This window comes from Podarcis gaigeae, assembly GCF_964106915.1.
Source record: "Podarcis gaigeae genome assembly, chromosome: 4".
NCBI classification, from domain to species: Eukaryota; Metazoa; Chordata; class Lepidosauria; order Squamata; family Lacertidae; genus Podarcis; species Podarcis gaigeae.
The window spans coordinates 102791428-102811090 of record NC_139677.1 but is presented as its reverse complement, the minus strand read 5'-3'; the positions used below and the strand labels follow the sequence as shown (position 1 = coordinate 102811090).

The 19663-nt window shown below is 47.1% G+C and overlaps 1 protein-coding gene across 2 annotated transcripts in view; it reads right to left on the bottom strand.

Moving 5' to 3' along the window:
- ATG16L2 (autophagy related 16 like 2) overlaps positions 1-19663 on the bottom strand; it is a 63653-nt gene extending 43990 nt beyond the window's left edge. The window contains exons 1-4 of one of the 2 annotated variants that reach the window (XM_083736780.1): positions 19470-19663; positions 6778-6868; positions 3503-3623; positions 2311-2384 (exon numbers count right to left, since the gene is read on the bottom strand). In XM_083736780.1, coding sequence (XP_083592906.1) covers positions 2311-2384; positions 3503-3623; positions 6778-6868; positions 19470-19590 — 407 coding nt within the window. In that variant the 5' untranslated portion in view covers positions 19591-19663. The remainder of the gene's footprint in view (positions 1-2310; positions 2385-3502; positions 3624-6777; positions 6869-19469) is intronic. The other variant, XM_083736781.1, reaches the window with a different exon arrangement.

Here is a 19663-nt window from a genome sequence, read left to right as displayed (position 1 = left end):
GATTTCCAGGAAGCACTGTTGCCATCACATGTGGAGGCAGGGAGGGGGGTTTTTTTGAGCAGGGGGAACTGAGTCTCCTTACCTTTTCAAAATTAAATCATTACAGTGGTACCTCTGGATACGAACGGGATCCGTTCCAGAGCCCCGTTCGCGTCCTGAAGCGAACGCAACCCGCGTCTGCGCGTGCAGCGATTCGCCGCTTCTGCGCATGCGCGTGACGTCATTTTGACCGTATGCTCATGCGCAAGCGGTGAAACCCGGAAGTAACATGTTCCGTTACTTCTGGGTCGCCGTGGAGCGTAGCCCAAAAATGCTCAACCTGAAGCCACTTCAACCCGAGGTATGACTGTATTGTGTTTTGTCTGGGTGGGCTGGGATGGATGTATTTACCCAATGACTGAGCCAAAAATCCACCTGTATCTGTAATCAAAAAAGTTGTGGCCATTTCTAATCATGATCATTTTCAGCTTGAGTTTATTCATCACATCTTACATTTAGCCACTGCCTGGGGGGGGGAGTGGCAATGCACCGGGGCCCACAATAGACCAACCAACAAAAAAAATTGTGGGGAACTCCCCCACCTCCCCCCCCCAATTATTTATTTAATTTGGCAACCCTGGTTTGCACTTCAAGACCCCCAAGCCAGTCTCAGGAGAATAAAAGCACAAGGACACAGAATTTAGTTTAATGTTAATGCCCAAAATTTAGGCCACAACTTGATTGGTTACATAATGTGAGGGGTATTGGCTTAGGCATTGGCATCAACAGATGATATCTGACTCCTGCTCGCCTTGCAGGAAGTCTGGAAGGGTAAACTACCGGTTGGGGGAGCCCAGCTGATGCGGATCGACTCGAAGATCTCCTGGGTTCCCACTGGGATTGTGGTATGGCCCTAGCCCCTCCCTGGGCTTCGGAAGAGATCCACACTCCCAGATTCCTTTAACACAGCGGTTCTCAACCTGTGGGTCCCCAGATGTTGTTGGACTACAACTCCCATCATCCCAGACCACTGGTCATGCTGGCTAGGAATGATGGGAGTTGTAGTCCAAGAACATCTGGGGACCCACAGGTTGAGAAACACTGCTTTGACAGAATACCCTTACACATGGAGGGGCAGATGATGGCTGCACCTTACCTCCCCGCCACATCGCTATTCCAGTGCCTGACCATTAAACCTTACAAAGTTGTGACGATTGCTACGAGGTAATAATAATAATAATAATAATAATAATAATTTTATTTATATCCCACCCTCCCCAGCCAAAACCGGGCTCAGAGCGGCTAACAACAGTAAAAATAGCACAGTTTACATAAAATCACACTCAGTTAATTGAAATACATTCTAAAGTAGGCGAAAACCAAGTGGCTGGTGCCGATTTACCAAGTGGGAAAAGTCCTCCCAGGCCCCTCAGTGGGAACCAACCGAAGTCCATAGCAAGGCCAGCGACCCTACCCAAAAGAGGGTGGGGGGCGGGATATCCGTGGCGCGAGGCTGAAAGAGGAGCTTCCCGAGTCAAGCCACGGTTTAAATTGGCCCCGGCCACGCCCCCACAGCTCCCTAATTGGCTGTCTGGCAAATGGCGTGGCCGGGACACCCTCAGCGGGATGCTACCCCGCCCCACGCTGAGGCAGGGGTGGGACCTGGTAGCCCGAGCGCAACCCGCTCCCACTCAGAAGCGGAACTGATAAATCGCGGTCGACCCCCAGCCTTGCATACCTGGCTCCCAAAGGATTACAGTGGTGCCTCTGGATGCGAACGGGATCAGTTCCAGAGCCCTGTTCACATCCTAAAGCGAATGCAACCCGCTTCTGCGCATGTGCGCAACGTCCTTTTGAGCTTCTGCGCATGCGCGAGCGCGAAACCCAGATGTAACGCGCTCTGTTACTTCTGGGTTTGCCACGGAGCGCAACACGAAAACGCTCAACCTGAAGGAACTTTAACCCGAGGTATGACTGTACAGTGGTACCTCGGGTTACATACGCTTCAGGTTACATATGCTTCAGGTTACAGACTCCGCTAACCCAGAAATAGTGCTTCAGGTTAAGAACTTTGCTTCAGGATGAGAACAGAAATCGTGTGGCAGCAGTGGGAGGCCCCATTTGCTAAAGTGGTGCTTCAGGTTAAGAACAGTTTCAGGTTAAGAACGGACCTCCGGAACGAATTAAGTACTTAACCCGAGGTACCATTGTATTATGTCTGTCCTGGACCTGAAGGGTAGAACTTCTCCGACCATTGCCCCCACCAAAAAAAAGAGAAAGAATCGAAAAGAGGCGTTGCGCTATAGAAGCAGCCGGACAGAGGAACGTTACCTGCCCCTCTGTTCCTCCAGTTCGGCATCTTTCACTTTGAGCTGCATGTTCCATTCATAGATGCTGTAGGCAAGCTGAAAAAGAACAGAGAGGGGTCCCCTGGTCAGCTGGTCTGCAGGCTTCTCCTTCAATGAAAGACTGGATCATGCCTTGGGAGGGGAAACATCCTGCAGAAGGTGAAGGCATCAGGGCAAACAAGAAGCTGGAACGGGTGATGGCAGGGCCGGATTTAGGGTTGATGAGGCCCTATGTCAGGCACCCCCCAACTTGGCCCTCCAGATGTTTCGGGACCACAATTCCCATCATCCCTGACCACTGGTCCTGTTAGCTAGGGATGATGGGAGTTGTAGTCCCAAAACATCTGGGGGGCCGAGTTTGGGGGTGCCTGCCCTCAGCTCCTGAAGGTAATGGGGCCCTTTATATGTCCAGCTGTCCTTTGTCAACAACAAATTGTCAGTTTTTTGTGTTGAATATACGCTAGATGATAATTCATGGATCTAATAGGTATCTAAAGTCATTTGCACATAACAAAATATGTATTTTATCAAAGTATCTGTTACAGCCAGTCCATGCAGAATGTAGGCACCCTATATATAGAAAGGAGCAAACCAGGGATATTTTAGGGAGCAGGCGAGCAGGCGGGGCCCATGACGTACATCACAGGAGCCTACACAACACAAAACACTGTTGCTGTATGTAGGCTTTAGTTTATTTGTTTTTTATCTTATATTTTGGAAATGAATGTCCAGGTTTTTTTCCCTTTAAATTTTTTGGGGCTCCCAAGGGAGTGGGGCCCTAAGGTCAGCAAACTTTTTCAGCAGGGGGCCTTGTGGGGGGCCGGACTATACTTTTTTTGGAGGGGGGATAAATGAATGAATTCCTATGCCCCACAAATAACCCAGTGATGCATTTTAAATAAAAGCACACATTCCACTCATGTAAAAACACGCTGATTCCCGGACTGTCTGCAGGCTGGATTGAGAAGGCGGTTGGGCTGGATCCGGCCCCCGGGCCTTAGTTTGCCTACCCATGTTATAGATTGTTTAGCTTATATGTAAATTCGGCACTGGGTGATGGACCAATGAATAATTCTGCTTACCCCTTCTGTCCCATTTCCCTGACCTCTCCTGTTCCTTGGATGTGGGAGAGGTGTCTCGCCCAAATTCCCAGGCCCAATCCTGTGTCAGCTTACCTCCCCATTGATGCTTTCCAGCTCCGCCAAATGTCTCTCATGAATCCCCTTCAGGGTCTCTGTTGTTTCTGCAGAGCCCAAGACTGCACCCAAAAAGCAGTCAGTGGTCTCCTGGACTTGTCTGCAAAAACACAAGCAAATTCAGATGAGAAAATCAGAGTAGCGACCGGTCATCAATAGACCTCTGTGAATTTGTCCTATCCTCTTTAAAAGCCATCCAGGTTGGTTGCCATCACTGCCTCCTGTGGCAGGGAGTTCCACAGTTGAACCACGCACCACATGAAGAAGCCCGCAAGCAGGGCTGGAAGCAACAAACCCTCCCCATCGTATTCCCTGGCAACTGGTACCCAGAGGCACTTTGCCTTAAAAAATAGAGGCTTTGTTCAGACAGCAAGGCTCCCAGATCTGCGCTCCATGAATTAATCTGTGCAACCAACAGTCTGTGTGAACCCCACAGTTCTTGCAGTCATGGAAATTAATATTGGGCATGGAAAGTCAACTTCTGGAGAATGCCTTTTTGTTTCTAATTCAAAGCCGCTAACCAGTGAATTCCGTGCATCCGCTATGTGCTGTTTGAAGACAGGCTTCCCTTTGTCTGTGCAAAATCTGTTGCCAATCAATTTAATTGATTCAGTTCCAGCGTCATAAAAGAGATTTCTCTTAATCCACTTTCTCCGTCATCTCTTTTGCTGTGGCAGCTCTCCACACGCACACACACACTGGGTGCGGCTGTCTGGGTGGGGGGAAACCGCCCCCTTCGACCCCAGATGAACCAAAAACCTCAGACACCCAGATTTCCTTTGAAAAAGGGAAGGTTTCTAGCAGTGGTAAGACCTGAGGAAAATGTACAAACACTATACTTCTTCTTTGTGTGAGAAACCTGCATGTTCCCTCTTTCTGGTTGGACACTGTGAGGCAAGGATGCTGGGCTAGATGGGCCACTGGCCTGATCTAGCCTGATAATAATAATAATAATAATTTATTATTTATAGCCCGCCCATCTGGCTGGGTTTCCCCAGCCACTCTGGGAGGCTCCCAACCAAATATTAAGTACACAATACAGTATTAAACATTAAAAACTTCCCTAAACAGGGCTGCCTTCAGATGTCTTCTAAAAGTCAGGTAGCTGTTTATTTCCTTGACATCTGGTGGCAAGGTGTTCCACAGGCCACCACCAAGAAGGCCCTCTGCCTGGTTCCCTGTAACTTCACTTCTCTCAGGAAGGGAACCGCCAGAAGGCCCTCGGAGCTGGACCTCCGTGTCCGGGCAGAATGATGGGGGTGGAGACGCTTCTTCAGGCATACAGGACTGTTCTTCTGTTCTTATATATTCTATTCTTTGCACTGCCCCTAGAAATAAAAGCCTCGCAGACACACAGGCCCCTGCAGGCTGCAATGGGGGCATGAGGTTAAGAGATCAGAAACTATTCTTGAACCTAACTGAGGTGGTTCTTTTAGTTCTATGTGAATTGAGAGAGTGAAAAAACACTTATCACTAGGGCTGGGTGATCTATTAATATATCGTCCAAAACCGGTTTGAAGTGATATCGGTTTCATAGTTTTTTACCTGACAATATATCTTGAATCATGATGTGTGTTTGGGCTAGGCGATACATCGTAGAAAACCGGTTTGCAGCCCATATCGTGATATCAGTTTCATGATTTTTGACATGGCAATATATCTTGAATCATGATGTATGCGTGTCTGCTATGCAAAAATCACAATGTGGGGAAAACCGTGAAGCCAGCCAATGTCTCTACCTAACTCCATCCTATTTCAGACATTGTGAAATATCAGTATATCGTGATTCTTAGCTGGTGTTATAAGAAAAAAACTGATCCTTTTCCCTTATGGGGTACCCAAGAGCCCATATAGAGTCCTTACGTAGTTCTCTGTTGGTAGGAGAAAATAACAGAGGCCAGCCAGAGAATATTGAGAAGCAAAGCAGCTAGTAAGCCTGGTCTTCATTGAACTGTTGCAACTGGGTTCCCACTCACCACACACAGGAGGGAGGAGGAACCCAGAACAATGATGCACAAGCCCTTATATAGACTTTTGAAATTGCCCACCCTGGAGTCCAAGACCACCCCCAAAAACATCATACATACATCACAGAAGGGGCAGTCTACAGCAAAATCCTGTCTGGCAGGAAACCTGTTAATGGGTTTACCTGGACAGCCTGGCCATTCTTTTGCAACAAATACCGGTACTTAATTCCTGAGTCCAGGTCACAGGCTCACCCTATTCATACCCAAACGAGCCCTTAAGACTGGATTTGTGAACACAGAGACAATGGAGAGGCTTTTCCCATTTCCATCCAAACTGTGGAGGAATAGCCGAGGTCACTGAAAGAGTCAAAATGGCTTCAGGACTGTTTTCCTGTACTGTTTCAGACATGTGGTTTATATATTTATACATGTGTTTGCTGGGTACATTTATGACCATTTATTTTATATCATAGACCTTACAATTCTCAAAACAAAAAAAAATTCCTTCCAGTAGCACCTTAAAGACCAACTAAGTTAGTTCTTGGTATGAGCTTTCGTGTGTATGCACACTTCTTCAGATACATGCATGCACAGGAAAGCTCATACCAAGAACTAACTTAGTTGGTCTTTAAGGTGCTACTGGAAGGAATTTTTTTTGTTTTGACTATGGCAGACCAACACGGCTACCTATCTGTAACTGGTACTTACAATTCTCATAACACTGGTGATATATCAAGATACTGAAAACCAGATATCACCCAGCCCTACTCATCACTCGGACTGGGTGCATGAGAAGGAAATTCAGATGTGCTACTACTAATCTGCAGCCAGCAGAATTTGAACGCACACCCTCCCAAGGCAACCCTGGTACTGCCAAGGTCCCTGACTCAGCACAGATTCTGCCCAGGAGGGAGGCAGAGCTGAATTAGCCTTGCAAGACTTGTGCAAATGGGAAAAAGTGCCCATTGTAAACGTGCAAGGCACAGCTGCTGCTATTCTGAGTTATTTTGGTCCTGTGCGGTGCCAAGACAAGTTGCCTGTGTGCTTACTTCCACAACCGAGTAAAATTCCTGCACAGTCATCGTGAGGGGGAAGAGAGAAGGGGCCTCTGAGCCTGCCAACCATCACCCAGCGCGGGTGTCACAGGAAGCAAGAAAAAGAAAAATAAGAAAAACAGAGCAGAACAGCAACAGGAAACTCCCGACTCCTACCCACTAAAGCCAGGACTGCCCAGTGGCTAAACTACATATTGACACAAAGGCAGGGAGAGAACTGAGGTTTTGATACCTGGTAGGGAATCCTCGCAAGTTATCCAGAGATTTTGCTTGCAGCTTTGCAGTGAGGTTTTCCAGGTTGGATTTTTCCAAGAGCTTGTTATCTACAAGAAAATAAAGAAGATGGATGCTATGAAAGGGAAGACCAGAGAATAAGATTCCTAGAGAATTTACAGCAACACATCTCCCACTGGCAGCGATGCAGGACGGAAGACTTTCCCATCGTATTTTTTCTGCCAAAGATATTCTACTTTTAGAAATGCATTGTTTCCCAGTGCTTGGTTTACGTATAAGCTAAACAAGCTATCGCTTAGGGCCCCACTCTCTTGGGGCCCCAAAAAATTTTAAGGAAAAAAAACCTGGATGTACATTTCCAAAATATAAGATAAAAAACAAATAAAATCAAACCTACATACAGCAACAGTATTTTATGTTGTGTAGGTTCCTATGATGTAAGTAATGGGCCCTGCCTGCCATATAAAGGGCCCCATGACCTTCAGCAGTTTAGGGCCTCGTCAAACCTAAATCCAGCTGTTAAGTTGTGGGTGAACATATCAGACGACACAGCGATTCTTCAAACAGCTCTTGTTTATTCACAGGCCAGGACAGAACTGAACTGAAGGGTTCAGTCAGCCTGTTTATATAGAGCTCCAGTACAATGTACGATATGTTTTGCTCCATAGGGCGCACCGGACCATAGGGCGCACCTAGTTTTTAGGGGGGGGGGGATAAAGAAATAAAAATTTAGCCCCAAAGAGCAAAGAAGCCAAGACAGCGAGCGGGAACTCCCGCCGCGCTCAGAAGGCTTGCGGATAGCTTCCTGAAGCCTGCATTCGCTCCATAGGACGCACACACATTTCCCCTTCATTTTTGGAGGGGGAAAAGTGCGTCCTATAGAGCAAAAAATACGGTAACTGTAACAATTTTCTAAAACTATCCAATCATTGAACATCACTTTCAATCCCTTATTTGCATAACTATCTACAGTATCCCCCTGCTGGCCCAGGGTGAGAACTTCAGTACATAACACCGGCCCTGATTGTTTCATAAATTAACAGGTTGCATGGTGAATAGAACACAATGCAGGTCAAACAGAGCAGTCAAATCTAAATCAAATTGATGATTAACTTTTTCCAGGTGCCTATTGCTAGGAAGCAAATATAATTGTGTGCTCAGCTCTTCAGGCATTGCAAAATTGGTGCGCTAACAGTTTTCTTTTTTTTTTAATTGATTTTAATTCATTTTGCTACATCAAACATTAAAACAAACAAAAGAAACATACATAACACATACACACAAAAAAGAAATACATAAAAAAGAGAAATAATAATAACGAAAACAAAAGAAAAAACATCTTCTAACATAAGATACCAACAAATTAACTTACATTTACTAAATAACACACAACACTGATTGACTTCCCTTCATCTCGGTTTCAGAATATATTATATGATTTTTTATCTGCAGTTTCTTTTCCTCAAAAAACTCTTTACATCACAAGTGTTACGTCACACCTACTGTGATTTTTAGATTTTTTACCTCTGTTTCCATGTATGTCATAAATTTATTCCATTCTTTGTTAAACTTTATATCTTTTTGATTTCTTATTTTCTGTGTCATTTTTGCCAATTCGAAATAATCAAATAGATTGGATTGCCACTCGTTTATAGTTGGGATTTTTGATGTCTTCCAATTCTGCGCTATTAGAGTTCTGGCAGCCACTGTCGCGTACTGAAAGAGTGTTTGATCTTCCTTTTTGATTTCCTCTCCAATTATCCCCAGCAAAAAGGCTTCGGGGTTTTTTATAAAGGTATATTTGAAGATTTTTTTTAGTTCATTGTAAATAGATTCCCAGAATTTTTTGATAGGCTCACACAACCACCACATAAGATAAAAATCGCCCTCCTTGATCTTACACTTCCAACATAATTTATCACCAGTTTTATATATTTTTCCAATTTTACGGGCGTTACGTACCACCTGTACATCATTTTATACATATTTTCCCTGAGTGTTGATATCCTGACAATAAAAAAAAAAAACATCGAAGGAGAAAGATGGACCTATGAAGACTTGCTTGTAAAAACAGAGACCGGTTGGAGGATTAGGCCTTATGAAGAAATAAAGAACAAATTGACAGGATGGATCCAATTTCACCAAATTAATTCTATATGGACTGAAGATAAAAAGAATGGGATAAGTGAGAAAAAATCTAGATTCCAGATCGAAATACTAGAAAATAAAACAAAACTCCTATCGAAAATGTATAGCCTGTTACTTGAATGGGACACCAAGGTGCGCTAACAGTTTTCAATCCTCTCCCCCCCCCCTGAAATCTAATGTATGAAAACACTTAAAGTAGCTGCAAGCATTCTGATTTTTAATAGCCAAGTAAAAAATTGAATTTGTTCCAACACAACACTGAAACCCCACCAAAGCTGCAGTCCTATATCCATTTAGCAGCGCATCAATCAATTTAACTCAATGGAACTTACTCCTGAGGAGACATTTTTTGCAAGTGCACTTGATTGAGTGCCCCTACCCCCACGCGTAATCTAATATTTTAGTGCAACTCCTTTTCCAAGTGGGAAACTTTTTCCACCACTTTATTTCAAATCAATACAAAATTATCAAGAAAATGACTCTTCTTTACTAAAGTCTTATTAACACACTAAATCAGATCTATGCTGATTTAGGACAATAGAAAATTCATATATAGATAGATCTGACTTCATGCCAGCTCAGCCTTTAAGAGCCATAGTTGCTCTTAAGTTCTTAGTATCATAGAATTATAGGCCCACAGCAAGAGGCTGTTTATTGTTGAACAGGCTAACACAACAACAACAACAACAACAACAACAACAACAACAACAACATCAACAACAACAACAACAGGAGATGTAAGGAGCCAAAACAATGAGCTAAGGATGGAATCAAAGCTACAACCCATAATAACTGGATACAGTATTTCACTTTCCAATTGTTCATTGCTATAATTGCCACGACACATGTGCCCTTTTTTGCAATAAGAACTTTTTATTCTCCCAGACTTAACAACGGCCATATTCGTCTGGAGCTTTAAAAAATTCTTCCCCCAACTTCTTCCCCCTTGCTTGTAAAGCTGGTTTTATGCTGCTGCGATTATTCTGTATTCTACAAGGCCTCCTCTCCCGCTGTTGTTTTGTGTAGCTTATAACTGGTTTTATTGTCGGGAACCTTGGCCTGCATTTTGTAATTTCATAAGCCGTAAAAAGAGCCCAGAGGACAAGGAGGTACACGAAGTCACTCACTGAATAAAAAACCTCTCCCCAATCTAGCAGAGGGCTGAGCGGATCCTGCCGATTCGGACCGGTTGCCATGGTTACGAAGCCGCACAGAGCACTGAATGCTTGTACGCAGGACGAACGGGGCAAACCGCCTTGCAGCAAAAAATACAACAAATGACTTAGCTACATCTGGACTAGTGCAAGTTTTAGAGGTAGGGGAAGAATGAGCAGAGGTTGCACAGCCACCTGTCAGGGATCCTTTACCTGCGATACCTGCATTGCAAGGGGTTGGGCTAGAGGACCTTTGGGAACCCCTCCCCACGCTACAGTTCTAGGATTCTAACAACGTTCTTTTGCTGCAGTGCAGAGTCATCTTATTGCGGCATGATTCTGCATTGGGTAGAAATATGCACAGGTGCAGTTTTGGAAGGGATAAAACAGCTACTTGAGATGGTGTTTGGATGACGCTCAGGTCTACCCGCATGCAGGCTCCAGTGCTAGGAGGGAAGCGGCCACAGCTGGGGCTCGTGTGCAAACTCCGGGTCGCAGACAGCCTTGTTGCTGTTTAGTTGTTTAGTTGTGCCTGACTCTTCCTGACCCCCTGGACCAGAGCACGCCAGGCATTCCTGTCCTCCACTGCCTCCTGCAGTCTGGTCAAACTCATGTTGGTCGCTTCGAGAACACTGTCCCACCATCTCATCCTCTGTCGTCCCCTTCTCCTTGTGCCCTCCATCTTTCCCAACCTCAGGGTCTTTTCCAGGGAGTCTTCTCTTCTCATGAGGTGGCCAAAGTCTTGGAGCCTCAGCTTCAGGATCTGTCCTTCCAGTGAGCACTCAGGGCTGATTTTCTTCAGAATGGAGAGGTTTGATCTTCTTGCAGTCCATGGGACTCTCAAGAGTCTCCTCCAGCACCATAATTCAAAAGCATCCATTCTTTGGCGATCAGCCTTCTTTATGGTCCAGCTCTCACTTCCATACATCACTACTGGGAAAACCAGATCTTTAACTATACGGACCTTTGTTGGCAAGGTGATGTCTCTGCTTTTTAAGATGCTGTCTGGGTTTGTCATTGCTTTTCTCCCAAGAAGCAGGCGTCTCCATAGCTTTAACTATACGGACCTTTGTTGGCAAGATGATGTCTCTACTTTTTAAGATGCTCAGGCAGCCGAGCTGGATGTAAAAAGGGTCCGTTCGAAAGTTGCTCGCAATGGCCATCCTCACACGCTTTTCACTGCTCAGTAGGGTGGTTCTGTGGGTTAAACCACAGAGCCTAGGACTTGCTGATCAGAAGGTTGGTGGTTCGAATCCCCGTGACAGGGTGAGCTCCCGTTGCTCGGTCCCTGCTCCTGCCAACCTAGCAGTTTGAAAGCACTTCAAAGTGCAAGTAGATAAATACGTACCGCTCCGGCGGCAAGGGAAACAGCGTTTCTGTGCGCTGCTCTGGTTCACCAGAAGCGGCTTAGTCATGCGGGCCACATGGCTCCCTCGGCCAGTAAAGCGAGATGAGTGCCGCAACCCCAGAGTCGGCCACGACTGGACCTAATGGTCAGGGGTCCCTTTACCCAAGGCAAAGAGGCAGCTGGAGAGAGGATGCTGAGATCCAGCACCAAATCTGGGCCAGACACCAAAACCTTCTGGGTGGCCACAGCCTGGAGGCAAGCGCGGAACAAAAAACTCTTTGGTTATTAGATGCAACACAGGACAGTGGTTAGAGCAGGTTCTCCAAGGGCGTAGCAGGAGAGGACAGCAAGTCCAGTGGTAAAATTGAAGGGCAATCTATAGTGTCAAAATACTTAAAGTACATCTGTAAGAGGCTTCTTTTTAATTATACTTTGGGACTGATTCCTGTTCTTATGTAGATGCCTTGTTTTATACTTTCTGGGTGCCCCATGATTGTATTTTAAAGTCGTTGTGTTCTAGGTTATAAAATCCAGCACTGCTGGGAGTCGTTCCTTTTCGTTTTCCGGTGCATTTCTTATCCGCAAAAAATTCGGCGTGGGGCGAGCAAAGTTTTATTCTGAAAGTGTGGCCCAGAGGAAAATGTTTGAGAACCAAAGGGTTAGAGTGTCACACTGGGATCTGGGAGCAGTGGCAGAGCTGCATGCTCTGGCACCGGAGGCGGAGAACAGGCGGGGGTGTGGCACGCTGCCCGCGGGGGCGTAGTGCCCGGTGCAGGGTAGCACACGGCGCGCGTCCGGGGCGACAGCCGCAATGGCACCCCCCCGGATGGTACCTGGAGCGGCCCACTCCCCCAGCCCCCTTCCTCTGCCAGTGCCTGGGAGAGCAGAGTTCGAATCCCCACACAGCCATGGAGCCCAGTGGGTGACCTTGGGCTATGGACCATCTCTCGACACACCTAGTCTCCCTCACAGGGTTGTTGTGAGGCTCAAAGACTGGGCAGGGAAGTCTTCATGCCATCTTGAGCTCCTTACAGGAATGGTAAGGAGAAGAAGTTATTTGAAGTGCTTTCAATAACAGCAACGTTGGTCATACACAGTACGTTTCTGAGCACAATTCAAAGTGTTGGTGCTGACCTTGAAAGCCCTAAACGGACTCGGCCCAGTATACCTGAAGGAGCGTCTCCACCCTCATCGTTCTGCCCGGACACTGAGGTCCAGCACCGAGGGCCTTCTGGCTGTTCCCTCATTGCGAAAAGCAAAGCTACAGGGAACCAGGGCCTTCTCGGTGGTGGTGCCCACCCTGTGGAACGCCCTTCCAGCAGATGTCAAAGCGATAAACAACTACCTGACATTCAGAAGACATCTTAAGGCAGCCCTGTTTAGGGAAGCTTTTAATGTGTGACATTTTGATGTATTTGTAATCCTTGTTGGAAGCTGCCCAGAGTGGCTGGGGAAACCCAGCCAGATGGGTGGGGTACAAATAAATTATTATTATTATTATTATTATTATTATTATTATTATTACACAGAGCACACCAACCGGAATCAATGGACGGAAGCAGTAGTTTAAATCGGGATGCAGAAGCTGCTGCTCAACTCCAACTCACATCAATCCCCAAATACCTGTGAGACCAGCTCTTTCCCTACAGACCGTCTTGGCTGTTAAGGAGGCAGTGGCAGCCCCCAACTTGAAGGCTTTTAAAGAGGGTGGGACAAGTTCACAGGCTATCGAAGTCTACTAGGTTATACTGAGAGGCACTGGCCGAGCTTCACGTCCACAAGTGAGGATTTGAACCCATGTCTCCTGGGTCCTAGTCCGACATTCTAACCACTAGACCACCCTGGCTCCTATCCATACTGGGTCAGGAGCAAGTCTTGCTGAGCTCAATGGGACTTTCTGAACTCTCAGGTGCATGCATACAAGATTGCAGCCTCCTTGCAGAATCTTTGCAATGCCTTTACGAAAACAGAAACTGAGCAGTGCCAGCTTTTGAAACTGCATCGGTTCCTCCAAAGAACGGCGGCTGTTCCTTCTTCCCAGGGGGCTGACTTACGTTGCATTACATTGTTTTCCTACTGCTCTTTCAAACGTTGCAACATTCCGCAGAAAAGAGGATGCTAAAATGATTTCCCCTTCCTCGCTTTGGTGCGTGTGGTCTCACCCAAAAATGGAATCTGCACGTCCGTTTGTCTGCGGTTCGCCAGAATTTGCCATGCCTCCCTGTGGCCATCTGCCTTGGTGGCGCCGCAGCACATTGAGAGGTGCTGGTGATGCCGGTATCTGGCTGCCAGAGTCCCGGGGTTCTGAGTTCGAATTCCCGGCAGTGAAGATCATAGGGTGACCACGGGTCAATCACTCTCTCTTACAGGGTGCTTGTGAAACACCCATACCTGTGGAGCACTGAGCTCCTCAGAAAAAGGTGACGAACGTATTGGCATCTGTCTGCCTTGAGAGGCAATGGAGTGTGCCTGAAGGGGTGAAGTCAGACTGCTGTGACCTCTCAGGACAGGGGTCAGCAATGTCCGGCCCATGGGCCGGATACGGCCCACAAAGACAGTTTTACCAGCCCGTGAGCCACCCACAAACTGAGCCACTCGCTTGGCAAGGCCCCCGCGCACTGCTGCTGGAAATGGCGTCTGCACATGCACAGATACCAGAAATGGCGTCTGCGCATGTCCAGACGCCGAAAACCGCTTCTGCGCAGACACAATTAACGGCATCGTGCTGCGCCAGTCCGGCTCACAGACGATCTCTGTGGGAGTGATCCAGCCCATAGCCAGTAAACCTTGCGGACGCATGTCCCAGGAGATCCTGGGCTGCCTAGATGACAAGACCCCCCCCCCTTTCAGCCTCACTGGTGTGGTCCCAAGAACAAGACGTTTGGCACCAGCTTGGCTCCAGGAGTTGCTGGAAGGAGGCAGACAAGGAGCCTTGGAGTCTTAGGGACTCCAATATAATAATAATAATAATAATAATAATAATAATAATAATAATAATAATAATTTATATCCCGCCCTCCCCAACCGAAGCCGGGCTCAGGGCGGCTAACAACACTAAAACAGTGCAACATTATAAAAACATTATAAAAATTAATTAAAATCAAAATTGATGGCAACCATAAACTAAAGTTTTGTAAAGATTGCCAAAGGAGGGAGTCAGGCTGCGCCCTGGTCAAAGGCCTGGTGGAACAGCTCTGTCTTGCAGGCCCTGCGGAAGGATGTCAGGTCCCGCAGGGCCCTAGTCTCTTGGGACAGAGCGTTCCACCAGGTTGGAGCCGCAGCCGAAAAAGCCCTGGCTCTAGTTGAGGCCAGCCTAACCTCTCGGTGGCCTGGGAGCTCCAAGATGTTTTTATTTGAAGACCGTAAGTTCCTCTGTGGGGCATACCAGGAGAGGCGGTCCCGTAGGTACGAGGGTCCTAGGCCGTATAGGGCTTTGAAGGTTAAAACCAGCACCTTAAACCTGATCCTGTACTCCACCGGGAGCCAGTGCAGCTGGTATAGCACCGGATGAATGTGATCTCGCAGCGAAGACCCCGTAAGGAGTCTCGCTGCGGCATTAATCTGGGTTTGTGTAGGGTTTACCTCTTAGCCTTTTCTTCTCCCACTAGGCAGCAGAGGTTTAGGATCAGAGTTTTCCTTCTCCTAGACAGGCTCCCATCCCATCTGCCCCTCATTTCCCTCTACAGCATGTGCAGAAGCCGCTTTCATGACCGTTGGACCCACTCTTGGTCTTGTCTGCCAGAGCCTGTCTTCGCAGGGAGGGGAGATCCCTCACTTCCTCCATTACAGGGGATTAGATGACTGTTGGGGTCCCTGCCAACAGCTCTATGATTCTATGGTCACCAGCACAGATTTGAGGCCTCCTTTCTGGGCTGACTGACCAAGACCAAAACGAAAGCAGAGCTATTAGGAAAAGCCATTCTTGGCTCAAGCCCGCTCAGAGGAAGAGAGGCGTTCCCCAACATATCCAAGAGTTGTTTGCCGTTGTTCTGCCTTTTCAAAAAATGTCCTTTTACACAGATGATGATGATGATGATTTAAAGGCATGTTCCCTTCATTGGTCTACTAATCCGCAAACAGTACAAATTAGCAATGCTTTTAACAGGCAGAAAAACAAAGACGATCTCATTGACAGCGCTACATTTCCTGCCTTAGTTTAATTGCAACCATCAATATTTTAAATGATGCTGGATAGCCCAGGAGTTGGAGAGAAATCATGCTAAGCCTATGAAAAGAGAGAGCAAGAATTGTAAAATATGAGAATAAGATTGTGTTGAATAATTGGTAAAAGAAAATTAAAAAAAAATTATATATATAAAAAATAAAGGTTCGGAGCAAGGACAGAGGGGAAAAAAACAAGAAAAGAAAAGAGAGAGCAAGGCTGCCTTTCAGGGAGGACTGAGCTATTCAGCTTGTAGAAGATGAGAGGAGCAGACCATTCCCAGGGAGCAAATTTTGCAAAACATTGCTTCAGACTGGGGCAGGTCTCACAGTGCTACTTTTATTGAGGATCTTTGCACATGGGCAGGATCACATGGGTGGAGGAGAGGATCCTTCCAGCTAGCAGGACATTTGTGGTCACAAAGCAGCGAGGCCAAACAAATGCCAACTGCTCACTTCTCCTTTCTCTAGCGATGTCGAAACCAGGGGATAAAACGGTTTAAAATCACACAGGGAAATGAATTAATGGGTCATTTCCCTTGTGACAATTCTTCTTTGTTAGCCAGGGTCTCTATTTACCATGGCGAATGTTATTTCTTAATCACAAAAGAGAGAAAGTGAAGACTGAATCAGTGCACTAATGGAAGAAGTGATAATGTAATTGATGGGGTTTTCCACTCGCGTCATCTTTATATAGATGTCGATAAAACAGAGAGACCTTTGAACATGTGGATTACCGAGAATCAAGGCCTGGATAGAAACCAAGAGATCTTAATCACAGGCTTCCTGCAGTTTTGCTTTGCTAATTAGCAAACATGTAGGGCTGAGAAACAGTGATCTGGTGGGAATATTCAGCAGCCCATCCCTCAACAAAAACTCCTTGACTTGCATGAATGAATTAAGTAGATGCTTGTCAAATTTGCAGGTGACACAAAAACTGGGAGCGGTGACAGCATCAGGGTCCAAGATGCTCTTAACAGGTTGAAGAGATGGAACCAAACCAACAAAATGAATTTCAATGGGGACAAATGTCAGGTTCTGCAGTTTGGCAGGAAGAACCAGATTCACAAATAAACAATGGGGGACACCTGGCTTGCCAGTAGTACATGTGAAAAGGATCAAGGGGTTTTAGTAGACTACAAGTTTAACTCAAGGCAACAGTGTGATGCAGCAGCAAAAGAAGAAATGCTATTCTAGGCTGAATCAACAAAAGTCAAGTGTCCAGATCAAGGAAAGTAATACTACCATTCTATTCTGCCACTGTAGGTTAAACCACAGAGCCTAGGACTTGCCGATCAAAAGGTTGGCGGTTCGAATCCCCGCGACAGGGTGAGCTCCTGTTGCTCAGTCCCTGCTCCTGCCAACCTAGCAGTTCAAAAGCACGCCAGTGCAAGTAGATAAATAGGTACCACTCCGGCGGGAAGGTAAACGGCATTTCCGTGTGCTGCTCTGGTTCTCCAGAAGCGGCTTAGTCATGCTGGCCATATGACCCAGAAGCTGTACGCCGGCTCCCTCGGCCAGTAAAGCGAGATGAGAGCCGCAACCCCAGAGTCGGCCACGACTGGACCTAATGGTCAGGGGTCCCTTTACCCTAACCTATTCTGCCTTGGTCAGACCCCATCTGGAATACTGTGTCCAATTCTGGGCACCACAATTTAAGAAGGATGTTGACAATCTGGAAGGTGTGCAGCGGAGGGTGACCAAGAATGATCAAGGGTCTAGAAACCAAGCCTCATGAGGGATGGTTGAGGGAGTTGGACATGTTTAGCCTGGAAAAAAGGAGACTGAGAGGAGATATATCTAAAGGGCTGTCGCATGGAAGATGGCGCCATTATGTTCTCTCCTGCTCTGGATGGTAGGAGTCAAATTAGTGGAATCATATGGCATGAAAGGAGATGCTGACTAAACATTCAGAAGAGCTGTTCACAGTGGAGCAGACCTGCAACACGAAAGAATCTTTCTCAGGTGCTGATGACTTGGTCTTACAAACTCTTCCCATCTATAAAGTGCCAACAAGCTAGTCCTCAGGGCTCTGCAATCGCCCCGCCCCCAAGAGAGGAACCAAATAGAGTCACACCAGGATGAATCAGGAGCACAAACTTAGCTACTCCTACAGAGCCAGCTGCAAACAACACCCTTTAGCCATGCTTTAGCCTTAGCCAAGAGACCATCCTCGCTGAACTGTACAAATCCTCATTTCTCTGGCAATTATTTATACCTTGTGGAATGTTCCTACATTAAAAAAAAAAAATCCTTGCAGACAGAAAGCTAGCATGCAAGCAGAGGTGCCAACTTGAATAACATATTGGGGGGCAGGTAAGCCCTGCCCCGCATAACCAATCACATATTAGGTTAGGTTAGACTGAGTCTGAGGGTGGGTTGGGGCAATGGACCAGCCTCTAGGGCAGCCATATGATTTCTGCAAAGTAGCTATTTGTGTGTGTGTGTGTGTGTGTGTGTGCACAAACTCCGGCCACAACAAGCCACCACTTTAAAACCAAAATGCCTGTTTGGTTCTGGGAAATGTTCCAGGTTTTGTTTTGCTTTTTTCCAAACTACCGTATTTTTTGCACCATAACACTTACTTTTTTCCTCCTAGAAAGTAAGGGAAATGTCTGTGCGTGTTATGGAGGGAATGCCTACGGGTGACATGCCTATGGATTTTCCTCCTCTAAAAACTACGTGCGTGTTATGGTCGGGTGTGTGTTATAGAGCGAAAAATACGGTATATTGATTTTTTTACTTAAAAAAACAGCTACCAAGCATACAGTATTTTCTTCCAGGACCAATACACACGCACAGGTGTTAAGTCTTGCACGCATGCAGCCATCCACATGTTCCCGAAACGAACTTGGAAAATCTTTCTACATCAAGCTGGCATCCAGAGGGTATCCACTTCAATCTAAAGCGTCAAGGTAATTTCTCCCTAGTGGCAGCTATGACTGAGATGGACGGCAAATTACTGTGCTGCTATTTAAAAAAGGGATACTGTGCTTCTTGTTAATAAAGGATATGACTCAAGATACGATGGAGTCAAACCCAACTCCTTCTTTCCCCCTCCAATGGGGAATTAAACATTTGAGTGCCATAAATCATGGTCAGTGTCAATCCAGGTGTCAATCTGGAGGGAAAGGGGAGATGGCAGGGTCCAAAAATTGGACGGGGATTCAGGAGTTGCATCCTCTGCAATATGAGGATCCTGGGGGGGGGGGGGGGCTTTTGGATCTTGCTCAAAATAAAAACTAAAAGATATTCCCTGTTACAAGAGATGGGGAAGCGGGGAAGAGAAGCCCGCAGAAGACAGCAAGTATAGAAATGTTTTCTTTTAATGCCACCCTGTCTCCTTTTCCTTATTCATCCCGCCCTCAGTTGGTGGCGTTGTCTTCCCGTATGGGTGCAATAAAAACGTTGGCTTGTTAAGAAGAGCGCAACAAATGTTTACCGTTCTGGGTGGTGGTTGTTGCTCACGGAAAGCAGAACAAAACACACGCACCCCCCCCCCCAAAAAAAACCCTGCAGGCAGTAAAATAACTGCATTGTTAAGGGTTTGGGGGGCAGCAAATGTCCATCTGTGCAATCGGCGCTGCCCCCTCTCCCTGCTGCCTTTTCTCGGGCTTGAATCAAGGCTGCACTCTGCACATGCTCTCGTGCCTCCCGGGGCTCGATCCCTAAGCACCGGAGCTGGCTGAGAACCTGCGGAGATCCGCGGCGCAAACCTGCGCGCCCACCCCGGGACCCCCGGCTCCCTCCGCAGCCGCCCGACGCGGGCTTCCCGGGAGCGCTTTCCGCAGGGGGGAGTCGCGGGCAAGACTGCCTCTGGGCATGTGCAGAAGGCACCGCCGGCCCTGCCCTCCCTCCGGCTGCGCCCCGCCGACTCACAGGCCTCCACCAGGTCGAGGAAGCGCGCCTTCTGCGCCCGATCCCGCTGCTGCAGCTGCCGGACGATGTGGCGCTTCCAGCAGCGGCGACACAGCCGGCCACCGCCGCCGCTCTCGGCCATGGCGCCCCGATGCAGCCCCGGGGGCCCGGATGACAAAGGGCGACGGCGGCCAAAGGGGGAGGGAACTCCCAGT